Below are 16,411 nucleotides of genomic sequence, written 5' to 3' on the forward strand. Positions count from 1 at the left end.
CGATGTGACTTTATTCAAATTCTTTTAAAATCCAAATTCCTTGGGACACAGACCTATACTAATAATGTTGCCTTTACTGTTACCATCTAGGTTTTTTCTCTAGAGGACAGTATTTGTGATACAGAATCTTTCTTGATACTTAATCTTAAACATAGTGTCAAAGGAAAGTCAAAGGTTAGACTTATGATGGACATCTGGCTATAAATAGAAGTATGGTTTTTGCTTAGTTATTTATTTCCCCATCCTGCTGTTACTGTCCCCTACTGCTTCTGCCTTTGCTGCTGTCAAAAATGCAGTCCAGCTGTTTCATGTGCTCCAGATTGTTCCTTCCCTTTCCTTTGAGCTGTCATTAGGATTTTAACCCGATAATATTGGGCTAGTACTATGGAGTTGATAGAAGTAGTAGCCAGGTAGAAGTACAGCAACACTGAGATTTTAGGGAGAACAAATTTAAAGTAGTCATGTAAAACTAACTTGCACACTTTTCTGGGACCTTTGCTCCTTACTAGAAATCAGTATTTGAATGCACAGTAATAACTTTCAGAGAGCTCAGTGGAGAGTATGAGAGTTGTCTACAACATGCTACATGATAATTTATTTCATGAAGCATTAATTGTGTGGTTTCAGGTAAACAGCTCATTGGACAATGCAATGCAATTTTTAATACTTCTCTTTTCTACCTTTTTTCTTCATTACTATGATAATTGGAGTTGTAATGCATTATGCTTTTAGATCTTTGTTTTCTCTAATAGTTGGTCTTCTGATTTGAAATGAAATAGAAAGGAGTTTTGAGTAACAAATTATGGGGTTTAGTTTTCAGTTTTTTTTGTGATTTGTCTTTTGCTCCAGAGAAGGCATGAAGGGTATAGTCATAGTGTCACAGGAGGGTTGTGCAGCAGGCACAGCCTTTTTACCCAAGTGTAAGAAGGTCTTGTGCTGTTTTGAACACTAGTGGAGGGCTGTTCTCTGTTCTTTCACTAGTCCCTGTTCACTTTTACTGTTGTCTCCTTCCAAGGACTATGTTTTGGTTCTCTTTTTGAGAAACTAGAATCCATGTCTGTTCACCTTTGCTTTTTGCAGTCTGGAAGCCCTAATGGATCTGCTTGTCCTTGCCATGTAAATTAATTATCACAGATCCTTTTGTTTTGGGAAGCTCTGTCCCGGCCACAGCCTGTCACAGCAGCCTGGGGTTGTGCATCAGCAGTCAATGAATTCCAGGCTTGTAGGTCAGAAAGCACAAACCTCAGCTGCATCAGCTGAACAAGCAGGCAGTAATGGATTAAAAGCCGCTGTTTTGGTTAACTACTAACAGGATGACATTTGTGTCAAGTTAAAGTGAATTTTCTTTTTCATTCTCTGCTGTTAATCAGCATACTCTGTTACAGAACTGCTTATGTTTTTTCATTTTAGTGTTTGAAAAGTTTTGTTTAAAATTTTTCTCCGATGGCATTCTTAAGTGATGGAATAAGAATGATGTTTTTTCCTTTCTAAGTAGTTTGAGCTATGTACATTGTTGCCAGTGTTTGGCTGGGATTCTCTGTGATATTATTGCAATACTCTGATACGTTTATTACACTTACACTAGCCTTGTGAATCTTAACAGAACGAGTGTAAGGCTGACTGTCTCATTACCAGTAATTGAGAAATCTTACTTATACTTCGGGCTGTTGAGCTGTGTGTGATGAAATAATGGTTTGTCGTGTCATTTGTTTGTCTTTGAATCTTGACTTTATTGTTTCAGTTAATCTGGGAGTGAAGCGTAGACATGATATAGTAGATTTGAAGGCGTGCTCTCATTTTCCCTTTCTGAGAATGTAGTACTGTTGAAAACCACACCAAGTGATGTTATTTTCTTTTAATTCAGGTTAATGATTTAATATTTTTTCTTTAATGCTATGAATTTTTTTTCTGCTCTTTTAGAGCTTTAAAAAGTGCATACTATTCCTACCTTTTACTACTTCTAGGAGAAGGTAGTTCTTCTGTTCAGCTGATAGTTACAGTTTGCGAACTAGATCATGACTGTTAGGCAGTTACAGGGGTTTTGCATATCCAGGCTCTTATGACACATCGTATTCTTCTCTTCTGTTCCTTCTGCTAAAAAAAAAAAAAAAAAAAGTGCTTGAGTTTCTATTTGGTTTTCTAGAGATTCCACAACTCCAACATGGCTCTGGGGTGACTTGAAACTGGGGATACAGTAACTGCATTTCTTAAGATTGTCAGTATATCACATGCACAAACAAGTCATTGTATGTGGTGTACGTTGGACCTAATGTGTCATTCTGTGGATCAGGATGTTCTTAGTAAATGTAATCTCAGTGATTCATCTGGTAGGTTATGTTATACATTTCTCTGTGGGAAATGCTGAATGAAAATCTGGGATCTTATTTCTATCCCTGTGCTTATGATATTCAGCACCACGAATGCTGCTATGCAATTTCATTGGTAATTGAAACATTAAAAGGAAAGTAGAACTAATGGTTTGGGGAAAGTAGCCTCCCTTGGGTTTTACAATTTCCAGGCATGAATTCATTAAAGCTGATCTAAAAATGAAAAAGAAAAAATGGTTTTCAAGGCATTTATTGAAACTTTACCAAGTTTTAGGGTTTTTTAAGCTTCCATATTCTGCTTGTCTTTTAGTAAAGGCATGCATCTATTAATGTTCATTTTTATACAATTATAGAGTTGTTTGGATATGTGCTTAGTGCAAAGTGAGATATGATACAAATACAATTTCAGTACTTTTGCCAGCTTCTTTAAAATTATTTGGGAAAGCTATGTTTTCAATTACGCAGGAATTTTTATACTCTCTACAGAATATGATCAAAAGTATGCAAAACTTTAAATGTGAAAGTGAACATCAAAATAATTCCTTTTCTGTAAGAGATAGAAAATACTTTTATTCTGAGAACAAGATTTTCTTTTTAAAGAAAATAGGCAACTTGCCATTGTGACACAGTAACAGCCATTTATAATCTAATTCTGACTTTGGTAATTTCTTTAAAGGCATTTCTTTGTGTTAATGATGCAGCTGGTTAGACTGGAAGTAGAGCTGTTGCTATGTGTGTGGAGTAATAGTGTAAAATTCTGTTGATCATCAAACTCATTTTGGTTTAAGTCTGCTTTCTCCTAAGTAAGGGCACAGAATGTTACGGTGGTGTATGGTGGTATATGGTGTTGTCAGCACTTAGATTTCAAACAGCTTGGAAGCACCAGACTTATGTTGTTTTCTTCTGTCGTCAGTGCCTGTAGGAGAGGAGAAAGCGGCCAACGTGACAAATTGAGAGTTGAACACAAAAGTGATTATAGAAACTCTTGGATAAAGAGTGTGGTCAGGGAGGTTGAAAATTTGCTCAGCTGCTTCACTGCAAAAATGCTGGGCTGCAGTTCAGAAAACCTTCAGAGTGCAATATGAAAGCATTAGTCTTGCAAAGGCATTAGGATGTTTTTACATTTCATTATTAGGGTGATCATGCTGCTAGCCTTTTGTTCTGATGCAATGTCAGTTGTCATCCTTGTGGATGACACCGATGTAAAACGGTCCTGACAACAAAATTTGGGTGGTAAAGTATAGTCAGTATTGGTTTCTGGTTTTGTTTTAGGGTTAATTGAGTAGTTGAAAGCCCTAGAGTCTTTTTGCTAATGACTGGATAGAGCACAGGTGACAGTGGTGTGCCACGACCTGGGTCTCACCTGCCTCCTGGAGGGAGGGGGCACTGCTGAAACTTTCTGTGAGTGAATCCTGATTTCTGTCTGATCTCTCTATATCTGGAACCATGTTTGCTGCTTTGTGCTAACTGTACACTGCTGCAGGATAAATCAGATTATCTACTTCAACTGGCTTACTACATGACCCCTTCAGTGTTTGTGGAGATGCCGGGGATGGCCTGGGAACAGGAGATTCTGGGTAGGGTAGGACCTCTCCCTTTTGGGAGCAACCAGGGTTGCATCAGCTGAACTCAGCTGTGAAGGTGCAGAGTGACCATGACAGAAAGAGGAGCCATGCTCTCTAAATGCCTGGATGTTGCTTATGACTTCCCTCAATAGACTGTTACTAAAGATGGCAAAAAAAGTTTTGATTTTCATTTAATTCAAGGTAGAAGATACCTACAGATTTCTTTAGCATCCTCATAAGTCTCCCTGGACTTTAAAGATCAGCAAACAACAACTTCTAGTTGTGGATGTAAAGAAGCACACTTTTTATCAGTAGCAATCTTCTAAACCACACCATATTTTCTGAAGATGCATTTTTTAAATTATCTACATGATGTAGATGAGATTTAGAATGTGCATGTGTTTCAAAGTTTTGATCTCTGAGGTAAGAAGAGTTATAAAGACTGGGGTTTTGGAAGACAGAGTGGGGATGTTGGGGAAATGAAGGGGAATCAAGAAATGCAACAAGTCTCTGGTTTTGGGGACAAAATACATCATTCCCTGAAAGGCCATCCTTTTCTCTAGGTAGTCCAAATAAAAAAACCCCAACCAAACACTCCAACCATCCACCTTTTTAAAAGGTGATGAAATGGTAGGATGCTATGCTGGCCAGGTTGTTACACTGTGCTGATTTAACCACTGTCTTCTCCAGTTTTATGCCAGTGATATTTCTCATTAAGTTTCAAGGGTGAGAACCCCATTGCTGGATGTTGCAATGCTGCATTTATTTGGACTGTAAATGCTTTTCTGAATGTTGGGCTTCGGTTATCCTGGAGGTTGAATGCTTTTATAGAAGAGTACTGATGTCTGAAAATGTCCACTGTGTCCTATATGTTGTAGAGCAGTTACTTTTGAAATTTTCTGTTTTAATAATTAATCATTTTACTTCTGGGAAATAAGGTACAGAAATTAAATGTTAGCCATTCTAGAACACTAGTAGTGTACAAAAAGGTTGCACTTTTTCATTGTTGGTTATGACTTTCTTCTAAGCTATATGGTCTAAAACATTTTTACATATATTTTAAAAATTTGTTTAAGAAAATCACATTGGTTGGTATTGACAGCTGTTATGCCTGTAAAGCACTATCATCTGTAAGACAGAGAAAACAGTAATTAAAGTGAAGAAGGCATACAGAGACACAGTGTTTGAACCAAAGTATCCTTCTACCAGTAATTTATTAATCTGATACCTTATGGAGTGTTTTTTCCTCAAAGCCCTCACAAACCAACACTCCCCAACTGTATCCCAAATCAGTTAGAACAAATAACCTATAAAACTATGAGAAAAATAATAACAAGGAAGAAACAAGCAGGGAGAAATAAGTTAGAAATACATGATCAACAATTCATTAGGTTCTCAGAAAACAAATTAACATAGTTGAGAAGTAAGGAATTAGTGCTGTGGTGACTTTAACTTTGTCATGTAAAGGCACACAGTTATGCTAGTGAATGGAAACAGTGAAGTCACTGAGGTTCTGCAGAGTCTGATTATTAACGTGTTTTGTAATATTTCTATCAAAGATATGGAAAACATTTAAAACTATTACTGATAAATTAGAGGTCACAAACAGCTGGAGATATAGATAAAATAGAGACTCAGTCACTGATAAAGAAAAGATAGGTTCATTAACTGAGCTGGGTTCAGGCACACAATATATTTTTAGACATATTCAAATATAATTTTGTATCTTGAAATAATAAATGCACACTATATTTCCATCTTTATTCCAAGAAGCACTTATCCTTTAATGACAAAACCCTCTTTCCCAAGAACAGGGAATCGCAGTCATCACTTGAAACTGGACTCATGTTGTTATGCTTTGGCCAAAAGACCTCATTCATCCAAGAGCTGCAGTATCGAGGTTATATTATCTCCATATTTGGCGTGCTCTGAAAAAGGCTGGAATGCTGGTTCCAGATGGGTGTACTTCAAGAAGGACATTGAAAACTGGAGATGATTCAGGATAGGGTTGTACAAATGATGAAGGAATTGGAAGAGTGCTGGATGGTGAAAGATTTAGAGCTCAGTCTGCTTAGTTTAGCAAAAATGTGGTTAAGAGATCATTTGATCACAATCTTAATGTATTCATGTGGGGAGCAGAAATGTGATAATAGATAGCTTCTCCAGCTAGCACACAGAAGTAAAATAAGAACCAAGAGTTTGGAGTTGAAGTCAGCCAAATTAGTTTGGAAATAAGGTGCAAAATTTTAACAGGGAAGGCAGTTAAACACTGGAACAAATAACCCATAGCTGTGATGTATTTGCAAACACTGGATATACCGTAAGAAAGATTGAATGTCTTTCTGAAAGACTCACTGTAGTTTAGGAACTAGTGTTAATGTGAAGTCAAAATGGATGCAGGGGAGTCTAATATTCAGGAATCACAATACTCACTTCCTTCCTTAAAGTCCAGGACTCTCTAGTGCAGTATAGTGGTTAATTTCTGCTGATCTTGATTCTAGTTTAGCCATTAGGAGAATTTTTACGGTATTCTACATGGCACAATGTGGTGCAGGTATCCACGCTGACCCTGAACAAGCTAGAATGGATAATAAAAGCACCAAAGCTCTGCTAACATGTTTTCCCACCAGGAGTGATATATAGTGCATTTTAACGGGGATGAGATACTTGCATGCAATGCTTGATGATCACAGCTGCTTACTTGCTCTTAAACAGGCTCCTACAGGCAAGGAGTCCTTGAGGCCCCTAGGAATCATATGTAAAGATAAACTTCCAAACTTAGGGTTTTTTTCCTTTTTTTTTTTTTTATTTTTCCCCTTTTTCCTTATTATTTACATGCATTCAATTTGAGAACAGATAAATTAATGCAAGAGAAATTATCAGTTACTTAGTGCAAGAAACCATATTAGACTCAGGAAACCTGTGGTGTGAAACTAGTTGAAGGCTGAGAGATAGTGAAGGAACAATTAAAGGCACTACTCTTACTCTTTCCTAAACATCAAATTATCTCCATTGTAGAGACAGGATACTGGACTGCTGGATTACTGGTCTGTTCCCATGTGGATTTTCTTATATATGTTCTAATCATGTCTGGTTTATACTATTAAATTCTAAGAAACCAAATCTGTAACTTTAATAATAGCTCGTAATGTTTCACAGTGTGAACTTCTAAGAACAAATATATGCAAATTAATCTCTGTTTAAAAGAAAACTAAGAGGATTCTCAAAATAACCTTTAGAATTGATTAATTATATTAGTTTTCTCATAACTTAAAACTGATTGTATCAGTTTTACCATGCCAACTTAAAACTGGAGTGTACATTTTGTTCATTGAGCTATCGTTCTGATGTATTGGATAGATATGTGCAGTTAATGATTGATAGTGCAGTTAATGCCTCTGCTCTTTAGATAGGAGTTTCCAGTTCTGGCAAAAGCAGTGCAAGAAATGAGCCTATGTAACTGTGGATTGCTTTCCAACTGTTGAAATGCCTTTTCCTGTCTTGTTTAGCTCTGAATGTTGTCAAACCACTTCATAGTACAGTATATGGGTCATCTTGTTTATAGGCCTGTGACTTGCCAGTACATCTGTGGATGAGCTACTTAGAGCCATGATAGAGTCATTGCTAGAAAAGCAAAAGAATTAGAAGAGTACTTGAATCAGAAGGATAACTGTATAATTAAGGCACTGCCTTGATGTATCCTATTATGTAAACAACATGGAGCTGCCCAACTGGAGAATGTGCTGCTGTAGACATTAAATTGAATATCACAGCATTAAGAAAGTCTGATCTGGTAGCTAGCACTCTCTTGGGCTTTTCCACTTGATGGCTAATGATATACCTGCAGTACACTATGTACTTACCTTAAAAATCAGACTGTAACTGTTCTTAAAAGATTAACATACACATTATTCTGATTTCTTTTTCTGATGTGCATCTCTAGAAATTCATGAGACTTCTTTATGCACCTTATGAAATTATAAAATGTGTGTTATGAAAAGTGAGACTTTGCCACATTTCTGACCAAAAATATCTGATACTGTTTGATTCTAGGCAATTTAGTATGTAGTTGCAATAAACTTGAAGATATTTGGGTGTGGTGAAGCCTTATACGCCCATCAGATTAAAAATATTTTGCTTTCATTGTTATGTTTCACAATGAACCCAGTTATTTTTCTGATTACAAGATGCTTAGATCATCTTCTTTATATACTGTGCTATGTAATTATTTATAAAGTGGATCACATAAAAACTGCACAAACATTAAGATTTAAAATTAGAAAATATTGTTTGTATTTACCATGTAAAACTTAAATAAGCAGCATTAATTCACATGATTGTTTTCTTGCTAAAGTTCTTATTTTACAGTTTTATTTTCTGAATTAGCCATGATTCATGTCTTTACCTGGGATATGATTGTGTAGAGATATACATCAGTGAAGAATTTCTTTACATGTGTGTCTTACTATTTTCAGGATCCAAGTTTTTACTGACATCTTGTTAAAATCCATATTCATCTTCATAAATGTTACAGTTTGCACTGATAGGGTAAATTCATATTCAGTGGAATCAATTTTATCTTGATATTTGCTTAAAATGGAGTGGAAGATGTAAACACGTTTATAGTAAATATAAAAACATCCTGTTAATTACTTAATTTAGACTTTTTGGATGATTTCTCTTTCAGAGAAAAGGCAAGAGGAGAAAAGTAGATACGTTTTAACACTACTAGTAATGGCACATATTTCAGATATTCCACAAGTAGTACAAGTGGGAAATCACAAGAGCTGTAATTTGGTTACATTTTTGGGGTTTGCTTTTCCTTTTCAGTCGGTGGTGAAGACTGGGCGATTGCTGATTAGCCATGAGGCTCCCTTGACAGGAGGATTTGCATCTGAAATCAGTTCCACAGTTCAGGTAAGCAGGTTATTTGTATTTAAATGTTGTGCATGGCTGAATATGTCTGCCTACAGAAACAAGAACTGTTACTACATTAAAAGTTGAGTTTCTCATAATTTTTATATTTTTTACATTTTTATTAAATTTCAGTTTTGTGGATGCTTGTGTTACTTTGAACAGCTGAGAAACCGTGTACCTACAGGGCACTGTACATAGCATCTGCTAAGCTAGAAAATTTAACTTTCACTGAAAAGCAGGGGAGATGTGCTGTTGGATGCAAAGGAAAAATCTTTATGTGCACTCTATTTTTTAATATAAAATTTTACCTTTCTCATATTTTTATCCCCAAAACTTCTTAAAAATACATTCTGGGAATGTTGAAATCAGACACAGAAAGAGCACCCAGGCCCAGAACAGTATAACGTGGTTTTAGGCATAGAGTTCAGAGACCCGTTAGGGGAAAGTAGTTCATGCATAGATGTGGTGATACTCATACATATGTAGACGTTGTCTGTACAGAACAGCTTTGGAAGGTTGAGATGTACATCCGTATCAGTTATCTGGAGCATTAGGCTTTAAGTTTTTTGGAAGTCCTTTTGAGCTTTCTGTACCTGCATACAGATTTTTCCCTTTAACTTGATTTCTCTTTTATACACATCAGCGATACTGGTTTATAGAAACATCTAAACTAATTGCATCCATCATTGATTACCATTTTCTGATTATTCTGTTCTTAGAGTAGTTAATTTATAGGACTAGAGACAAATGGAATTCTAATAAAATATACGTAATACAGGCAGTAGTTAAAGCTCGAGAATTAGCCTTTTTGTAGGGAGTGAGTTAATTGTTCTGGGAATGTAATTTTCAATTAAGTGTGCATAAGGAGTCAGAAAATTGTTTCTTGATCTTTATGATACAGTTTCCTTGAAAGAGTAATTGTATTAAAATTAATATTATGTGAAGGTCATTCATTTTTTTTGCCAAAATTTAGTCTCCATTAAGAACCAAATATTTATCATCCCTCTATGTAATTAGTATTTGATCTCCAGCCTCTAACTATTTTCACATCACAAGTTTCCTGACTCCAATATGGTTTCTTGCTCTAGGTAAATGATAACTTTTCTTGCATTAATTTATCTGTACACAAATTGAACCCATGTAAACTATAAAGAAAAAGAAAAAACGAGGAAAAAAAATTCCACCTCCCCTCTTTTATAGGTAGTCTCTTTGATTAACATAAATCTAGTAAAATCATAAAGTACTATGAGTATTGAAAGTGATGATTTTTCTTAAATTTTTACAAAAATGTGAAATAAATTCAACCAAAAGAGTCTGTCCTTTACTGTTGTGTGTTAACACTGGAGGAGAAAACTTCTAAGACACGAAGCAATCTCGTAATTTACTGGCATAACAAAAGAAAATGTGTGTTGGAGAGAAAAGGGAGTTGAAAAGATAAAAGCTTATCAGTAAAATATTGGAAGATTCATTGCATGGGGTGGTCAATATATTGCTGAAACTACAAAATGAGGTTTTAATTTTCTCAGACCTCCATTAAGAAAGGTACTTACCTGATTGATCTATCTTGGGGTTATTTTTCATATCAGAGATATATCTTGACAAATATCACTTATTTAGAGGATAAAGTTTAAATGCTTTAATAAAGGGCTATTTCCTTATTTCTGTCAATATTGAAAGCAAATATTCGTTTCATGATAGTAGCTCGTAATTTTATATTAATATTTTTTAGGAAACCAGATTTGTATCTTCAGAAATATTAGTTAATTTATCACACATACTACCTCAGAATAAGTTGGAATATAACTCTTTGGGATTGAATTTATTCATGGCAAGTTTCCTTCATATAAATTGGTTGACTTGAATCTGTGTTATAACCATATTGTCATTAGTCTTTATATCCATTCTTGAAGATTTTATCATCTGTACTAAAATTCCAATACAAGATATTTTAAAGAATATTCATACTGCTTAGTAAAAATTATTCTAATCTCTTCTGCATTACAACTTTTTAAAGTGGAGTATTGCTTTAGGCATAATAAAGACCTTTCTTTTTTTATTCCATTAAAACACTTGATCTCTAAATGATAAAGTTAAGTCCATATGTCTGATATCACTGTGCTGTAAAAATAAAATGGAAAGTGAAATTCTCTTGTGCTGGATACAATGCATACTGAGAATGCCAAAAGTTGGGGGTTGTAGTTGGCTTTATTTCCTCTTACACATGGAAGTAATAAGACTTCAATAAAGTGTGTCCAGTTGGATTAGATGGTTAGTTTCCATATTGTTATTCCATCCTTGCTGTGAGGTCTTGTCATAGAAATAAGGTGAATAAAAGTCCATAGGTTATTTTAAAAGTTAACTGTCACAAATACTTCATGGTGATGTACACTTCAGAGAAAAGGGTACAAACAGAAATGATGGCTTTTGCTTATGAAGTATAGGAGAAAACTATTGAACAGTTTTCTTTTTGCGTATGAGAGATTAAAAGCAGTGTTTGGAGAGCATATTAAACAAGATTTGTTCTGTGTCAAACAATATTTCAAAGGGGCACATTACTGCATTAAGTAGTCATTTACTCTTTCTCAAACACATAAAACTAAGAACAGGATGAAGTGGTGTAGTTAAAACTCTACATGATATGACTTTGCCCTATGTTTTTTCATATGTGATCTCAACGGATATTCTGAAATGAGCAACAGATGATAGGATCAATTCAATACAGGTACAGTTAATGCTTCATATTGATTATATTCTGTATAAAAGCTTGCAAAACTGTAATTTTCAGCAGAGAGGGCACTAAACTTTTGATTAAGGCATATGGTTGGAGCAGTTTGAGAAGCCTTGGAAAAGGGCCCACTGAGATGTCACTTCCAAAATAATGAGGCATCGCGTGTGGAAATCATCAGTACGTTAATCACTTGTAATATGAAAGAATGTAAATCCAGTATTTGTGTCCCTGTCAAAAGAAAAAAAAAAAAAAAAAAAGAAAAGAAAGAGAGAAACAGGATGTTTTCAAAGAGGGATGAGACAGAGGAAAAAGGGAAACGAGTAGATTATGTTGTGTGATAAAAGGCTCATCTCCACACACACACACACACACACACACACACACATATGCATGCAAAGGAGCCCAGAGGCACAGCGGCAGGGGAGGGGAACCCCAATAACCCACTCCGGGAAATGGAGCCCCCAGCTCCTGCCAGGGCTGTCCCCAGCCTTAGCCCCATGGGCCAAGAGGGGACACCCAGCAGCAGGGCTCAGGGCCACTGTGGACCACTCTGAAGATTGAGGGTGATTGCTGCCTGCCAGCATTTAGGACTTTGGAATCATACAAGATTTATGGGATGTTTAGAGAAGGAATCAAAGGTGGGAAGAGGTGGGGACCAAGGTGGTTTGGGGAGGAATAGATATTGGAACACTGAGAGATAAGGGGATAAAAAGGACTGGCTGCATATAAACAGGCTGGTTGATGACTGGCTATGTCCTGTGTCTGATCAGCATTGTGTCCTGTCGTCTTTTTAAACTCCATTTTTAACTATTTTCCTGGTTGAGACTCTCTATTCTGAGTGCATGTCTGTGTATGGAGATCTAAGTGCCAGCACATGGGTCATGGGGGCCAGTGTGCCTGGGGTGTGGGACTGGCAGTGGGTGTGTGTGTCAGGTCTGTCACTAGCAAATATCAAGCTGTGCTAGCTGGGGGTAGGTTAAGTGAGCCAGGTGTATGTATGTGTGCGTCTTTGACAGAGAGTCAGCTGGAGAAGCTGGCTACTGGAGAGCCAGGATATCCAAGCCAGCAACTTGGAGAGACCATGGGGTCTGCAGTTAGTTGGGAGACTGGTATATGTCTGGCAGTGAGCAAGACAACACAGGAGATAGAAGATCCAGGGCAAGCGACTGGACCAACTGCAGTGTCAAAGCCCAGGTACTGCAGGGATTTGCAGCATGTGCGTCTCTGTGTGGTGGTGTGTAAGTCGAGGTGGATGTCTGTCCCTGCAGCTGGAGTTGGGACTGAGTAGCTTGTGTGTGCAGGTGCCAGCAACTGGAGAGACCAAGAATCTTGGTTTTAGGAATTTATATCACGGTAATTCAAGTGCATGTTGGATTAATGTACTTTTCACTTTTGTTAATCTGGTAATCACTTTAATTTGTAACGTTTTGGTTTTTAAGTGTCTACTGTTCCAGAGCTACTTACAGGTGAGGTTGACCAACCTGTATGCATGTTGTTTCTCTAATTAAAGCAATGTTAGTGAAAGCAGGTTAAGTTCTAAAAGATGGCTGTCTTTCAATAGTGCCCCTGTAGTAAAAAGCTACTTTACAGAGCAGCAGTTTGCAATCCCATTTTCTCCTTATCGTCCTCGTCATATCAACAAAATGAAGATGATGGTGTGACACAACTTCAGAAGGAAGTGCAAGACTTAGTAGGGGACTATTAAATGACAGGTTCTACAAGGGAAAATAAACTCAGCTGTGTGAAGAACTAATTCTTGATTTTACAAGTCTTTCATGCTTGCAACAGTTGTGTGGTGGGTTGACCTTGGCTGGATGCCAGGTGTCTACCAAAGCTGCTCTATCACTCCCTATTGCTACTGTCTTGTCAGTGTTCCAATTTAAATTAGGATGTGTTGCTTTTCCCTCTAAAATTAGGTGGCCTTTCGGTATGAAATTTCAAACACTTATATTTTGTTTGTAAATGCTGTATTAGAAGAGAGTTTTTGAAATTTGGGTATAGCTGAGAATTTCATGGCAATCTGAAGAATGCTGTCTGATATTTTATTAAAAACATTTTGAATTACATCGTTTTGAGAGAAATTTCATGTAAGCCTGAAACAAATAGCTTTTCTTTTTAAAACTGAACTTTCAATAGATACTGAGATATAATATGCAGTTCTTGCTACTTGTAGTTTCTGTGTATGGTAGAGTGTGCACATTGTCTTGAACATTAGCAGCTATTCTGCTTAATTTCTGTCACATTTGGGTCCAATAAATAGCAGCTGCTTGAACATGAGACTTTGTCATTACTGAGCTGGCATAGTACAATATGTGATGTTCTTTCTTGTTATTCAGGTCAGCTTTCTTGTCCTTCTCTAGCCAGACTCTTTTACTGAATCTATATTACTGGTCTGAGAAGCGAAGGCAATTTGTTGGAGAATATATTTAGAAATTGGAAATTGAGGAGAACAGAATTAAGATTGCTGGGGAAATTTATAGGTTGTTGTTGAAGATGTGTGCCTGTTGGGAAAGGATTAGAATGTGTATACTGACCAGTGCCTTGGTTTTTCATCTTCTGGTTTTATAGCTTGTAGATCAAATGTGTTGTACCATTCCTGCTTCATATAGGACTATGTCAGAAGGGTGTATTATGGTCACAATAATATAGTGGTTACTGTTTTCTGATAGGACTGAAATAAACGCAGGGAATTAACACATACCATCTGGCATTGATCTTGCACATATACAGAAAATGCATGTCATAGAAAGGTCTTGCTGCTTGCTACTCATTCTGTACAGATAATGACTAAAATACTGAAAAATAGAAAATGCGTTACTAATTTTGAATGTTTTCATTTAAGGAATTTGAAATTTGATTTAGGAATTTGGATCTTTGTGTATGCCAATAACCTCATAGCAGAATACCATGAAGATGGTATGCTATTATTAAAATACAGAAAACGCATGTGACTAAAGGTGTTAGCTGACCTGGTAAAGATCATTGCTGTCTATAAAATAACAAGTTGTCACAGTGGCTTTTGTAGAAGGTTGCACAGATGTAAAAAGGAACATATTTTCTTCATTCTTGCAAGAACAGAGCAATTCTCGTTTAATTGTGGGCTTTTGTCTCACTAGTGGAGTTTCGTTTCTTATTACCCGGTAACAACTTTGTCCCTGGGCGTCTGGTTACGCTTTGTGAGGCCTGGGGCACGGGGGATGTTGGGTCAGCTACCAGAGAAATGTACAGGTCAACAGAGTCCAGTCCTCAGGAGCCCTTCCAGAGGACTCAATGTGTTTTTTAGAGTTACACAGAGGTTTCAGTCTTCCAAAAGATTGATAATAATCAGAGGACAGGTTCCAGCAAATTCAATGAAATAGCCTGCTTCTGGGGATTGAGTTACGAGACCTTTTTTTTTTTTTTTCAATTCTTCAGTTCTGTATCTAAAAATTAGATAGAATGATATTCATCTATTTGGATTGATGGTGCTTTAGATTTCCTTATGCTGCTGTAAAATAAGGCCTAATCTCTAGTAAGTGATGTAATTTCCTTCTAGTATGTGACATTAAGAGAAACTATTATATGAGCTATTTTTCTGAGAAGCGTTTTGGGAAAAGGGAAAGTAGGTATGTCTAGGAATACCTTTCAAAGCTGTAAGGGTTTCACAGCAATTTTATTCTAAAGCAGGTTACTATAGAATGTGCCAAAACGAAAAAAGCTTGAACAACAAAAAAATAATTCAATAATTTCAGCAGTATGAACATTTAAATAGCCCTAAGGTTGATACTGGACAGGAATAACTATTATAATAGTTATTTATATTAATATAAGTAACTATTATTTTACAGAGTCCAAATGAAAAAAAAAAAATTAACCTTTCCAGCAAAACGCTTTCAGATTGTTTGAACTGAATAATTTTTCATACCGTTACATTATGTGGCTTTAGAATCTGGGATGTTAAGGTATTCCAAACAGTCCAATTATTTCAGTTTTCTCAGAGCAGAAGCTAAGGTCGAATTTCCCAATCAAGTTGTGACAATCCTCCATGGCTCTTTGTGTGCTTTGAGGAAGTGATTGCAATGCGGTACTCAAAAATATTTGCGTGACCAGGTTTGAGTTTGACACTATGCATCTGTGTCTGTACTTAGTGCAAAAGGAACTAGTTAATAATTTGGTCTGTGGGATTTATTTTGAAATCACGTGAATAACAGATTTTGTGCTGGTGCCACTTAAAATCTGATTTTAATGAACAGGCTGTAAACCTGTATTATTGTCTTTATTGAAAGCAATGCTTCTGGTGTAATTGTTATTGCTTTATATTTAAATTATTTCATTCTCACAATATATGTTGAAGCAAATTGCCCTTTGTATTGACCGTTGATATATAATGGAACGTCTATGTCTTAAGAAGTTGAAGGAGTTTGAGATAGAAATTATTAGAACTACTTAATTATAGAAATGAAGGAAATTTGAAATTATTCTCTATTCAGCTGGAGAAATAATAAGACTCAAACATGTTTTTTGAAGTTGACTAGAAAGATGATTGAGTATATGCCAGTCTGGACAGCTTTTCATAGGACATGGACTTTATTCACCAAGTACCATTTCATGGAATGGCTAAACAAGGACACTCTGGACTACATGTAACACGGATACCTAAAAAAAAGGCATGCTAAAATATGCAGGTACAGGAGTATGGTTGTTCAGCTGACATAAGAAAATTATTAAATCTGAATTCATGTTTTTTAACATTGCTTTGACACAGTCACAGTAGGCAGTAAAATTGGAAGAGGTGAAATATTGACACAATATAGTTCTTAATTTACTATCCTGTTTAGCTTTGCCACTTTCACTCTTACAGCACATCTAGCAGGAATTACAAGCTGTAAAAGCCT

General features: G+C 36.2%; 1 protein-coding gene across 2 annotated transcripts in view; it reads left to right on the forward strand.

The window, feature by feature from the left end:
- Nucleotides 1-16,411, forward strand: part of BCKDHB (branched chain keto acid dehydrogenase E1 subunit beta) — a 135,464-nt gene that overhangs the window by 70,838 nt on the left and 48,215 nt on the right. The window contains exon 9 of one of the 2 annotated variants that reach the window (XM_026845222.1): nucleotides 8,723-8,809. The exons of the other annotated variant lie outside the window; for it this stretch is intronic. Within the exon in view, the coding sequence (XP_026701023.1) occupies nucleotides 8,723-8,809 (87 nt within the window). The remainder of the gene's footprint in view (nucleotides 1-8,722; nucleotides 8,810-16,411) is intronic. 2 annotated transcript variants of the gene reach the window in all.

Source organism: Athene cunicularia, assembly GCF_003259725.1.
Source record: "Athene cunicularia isolate RWA chromosome 3 unlocalized genomic scaffold, athCun1 chr3_part1, whole genome shotgun sequence".
Taxonomy (NCBI): domain Eukaryota; kingdom Metazoa; phylum Chordata; class Aves; order Strigiformes; family Strigidae; genus Athene; species Athene cunicularia.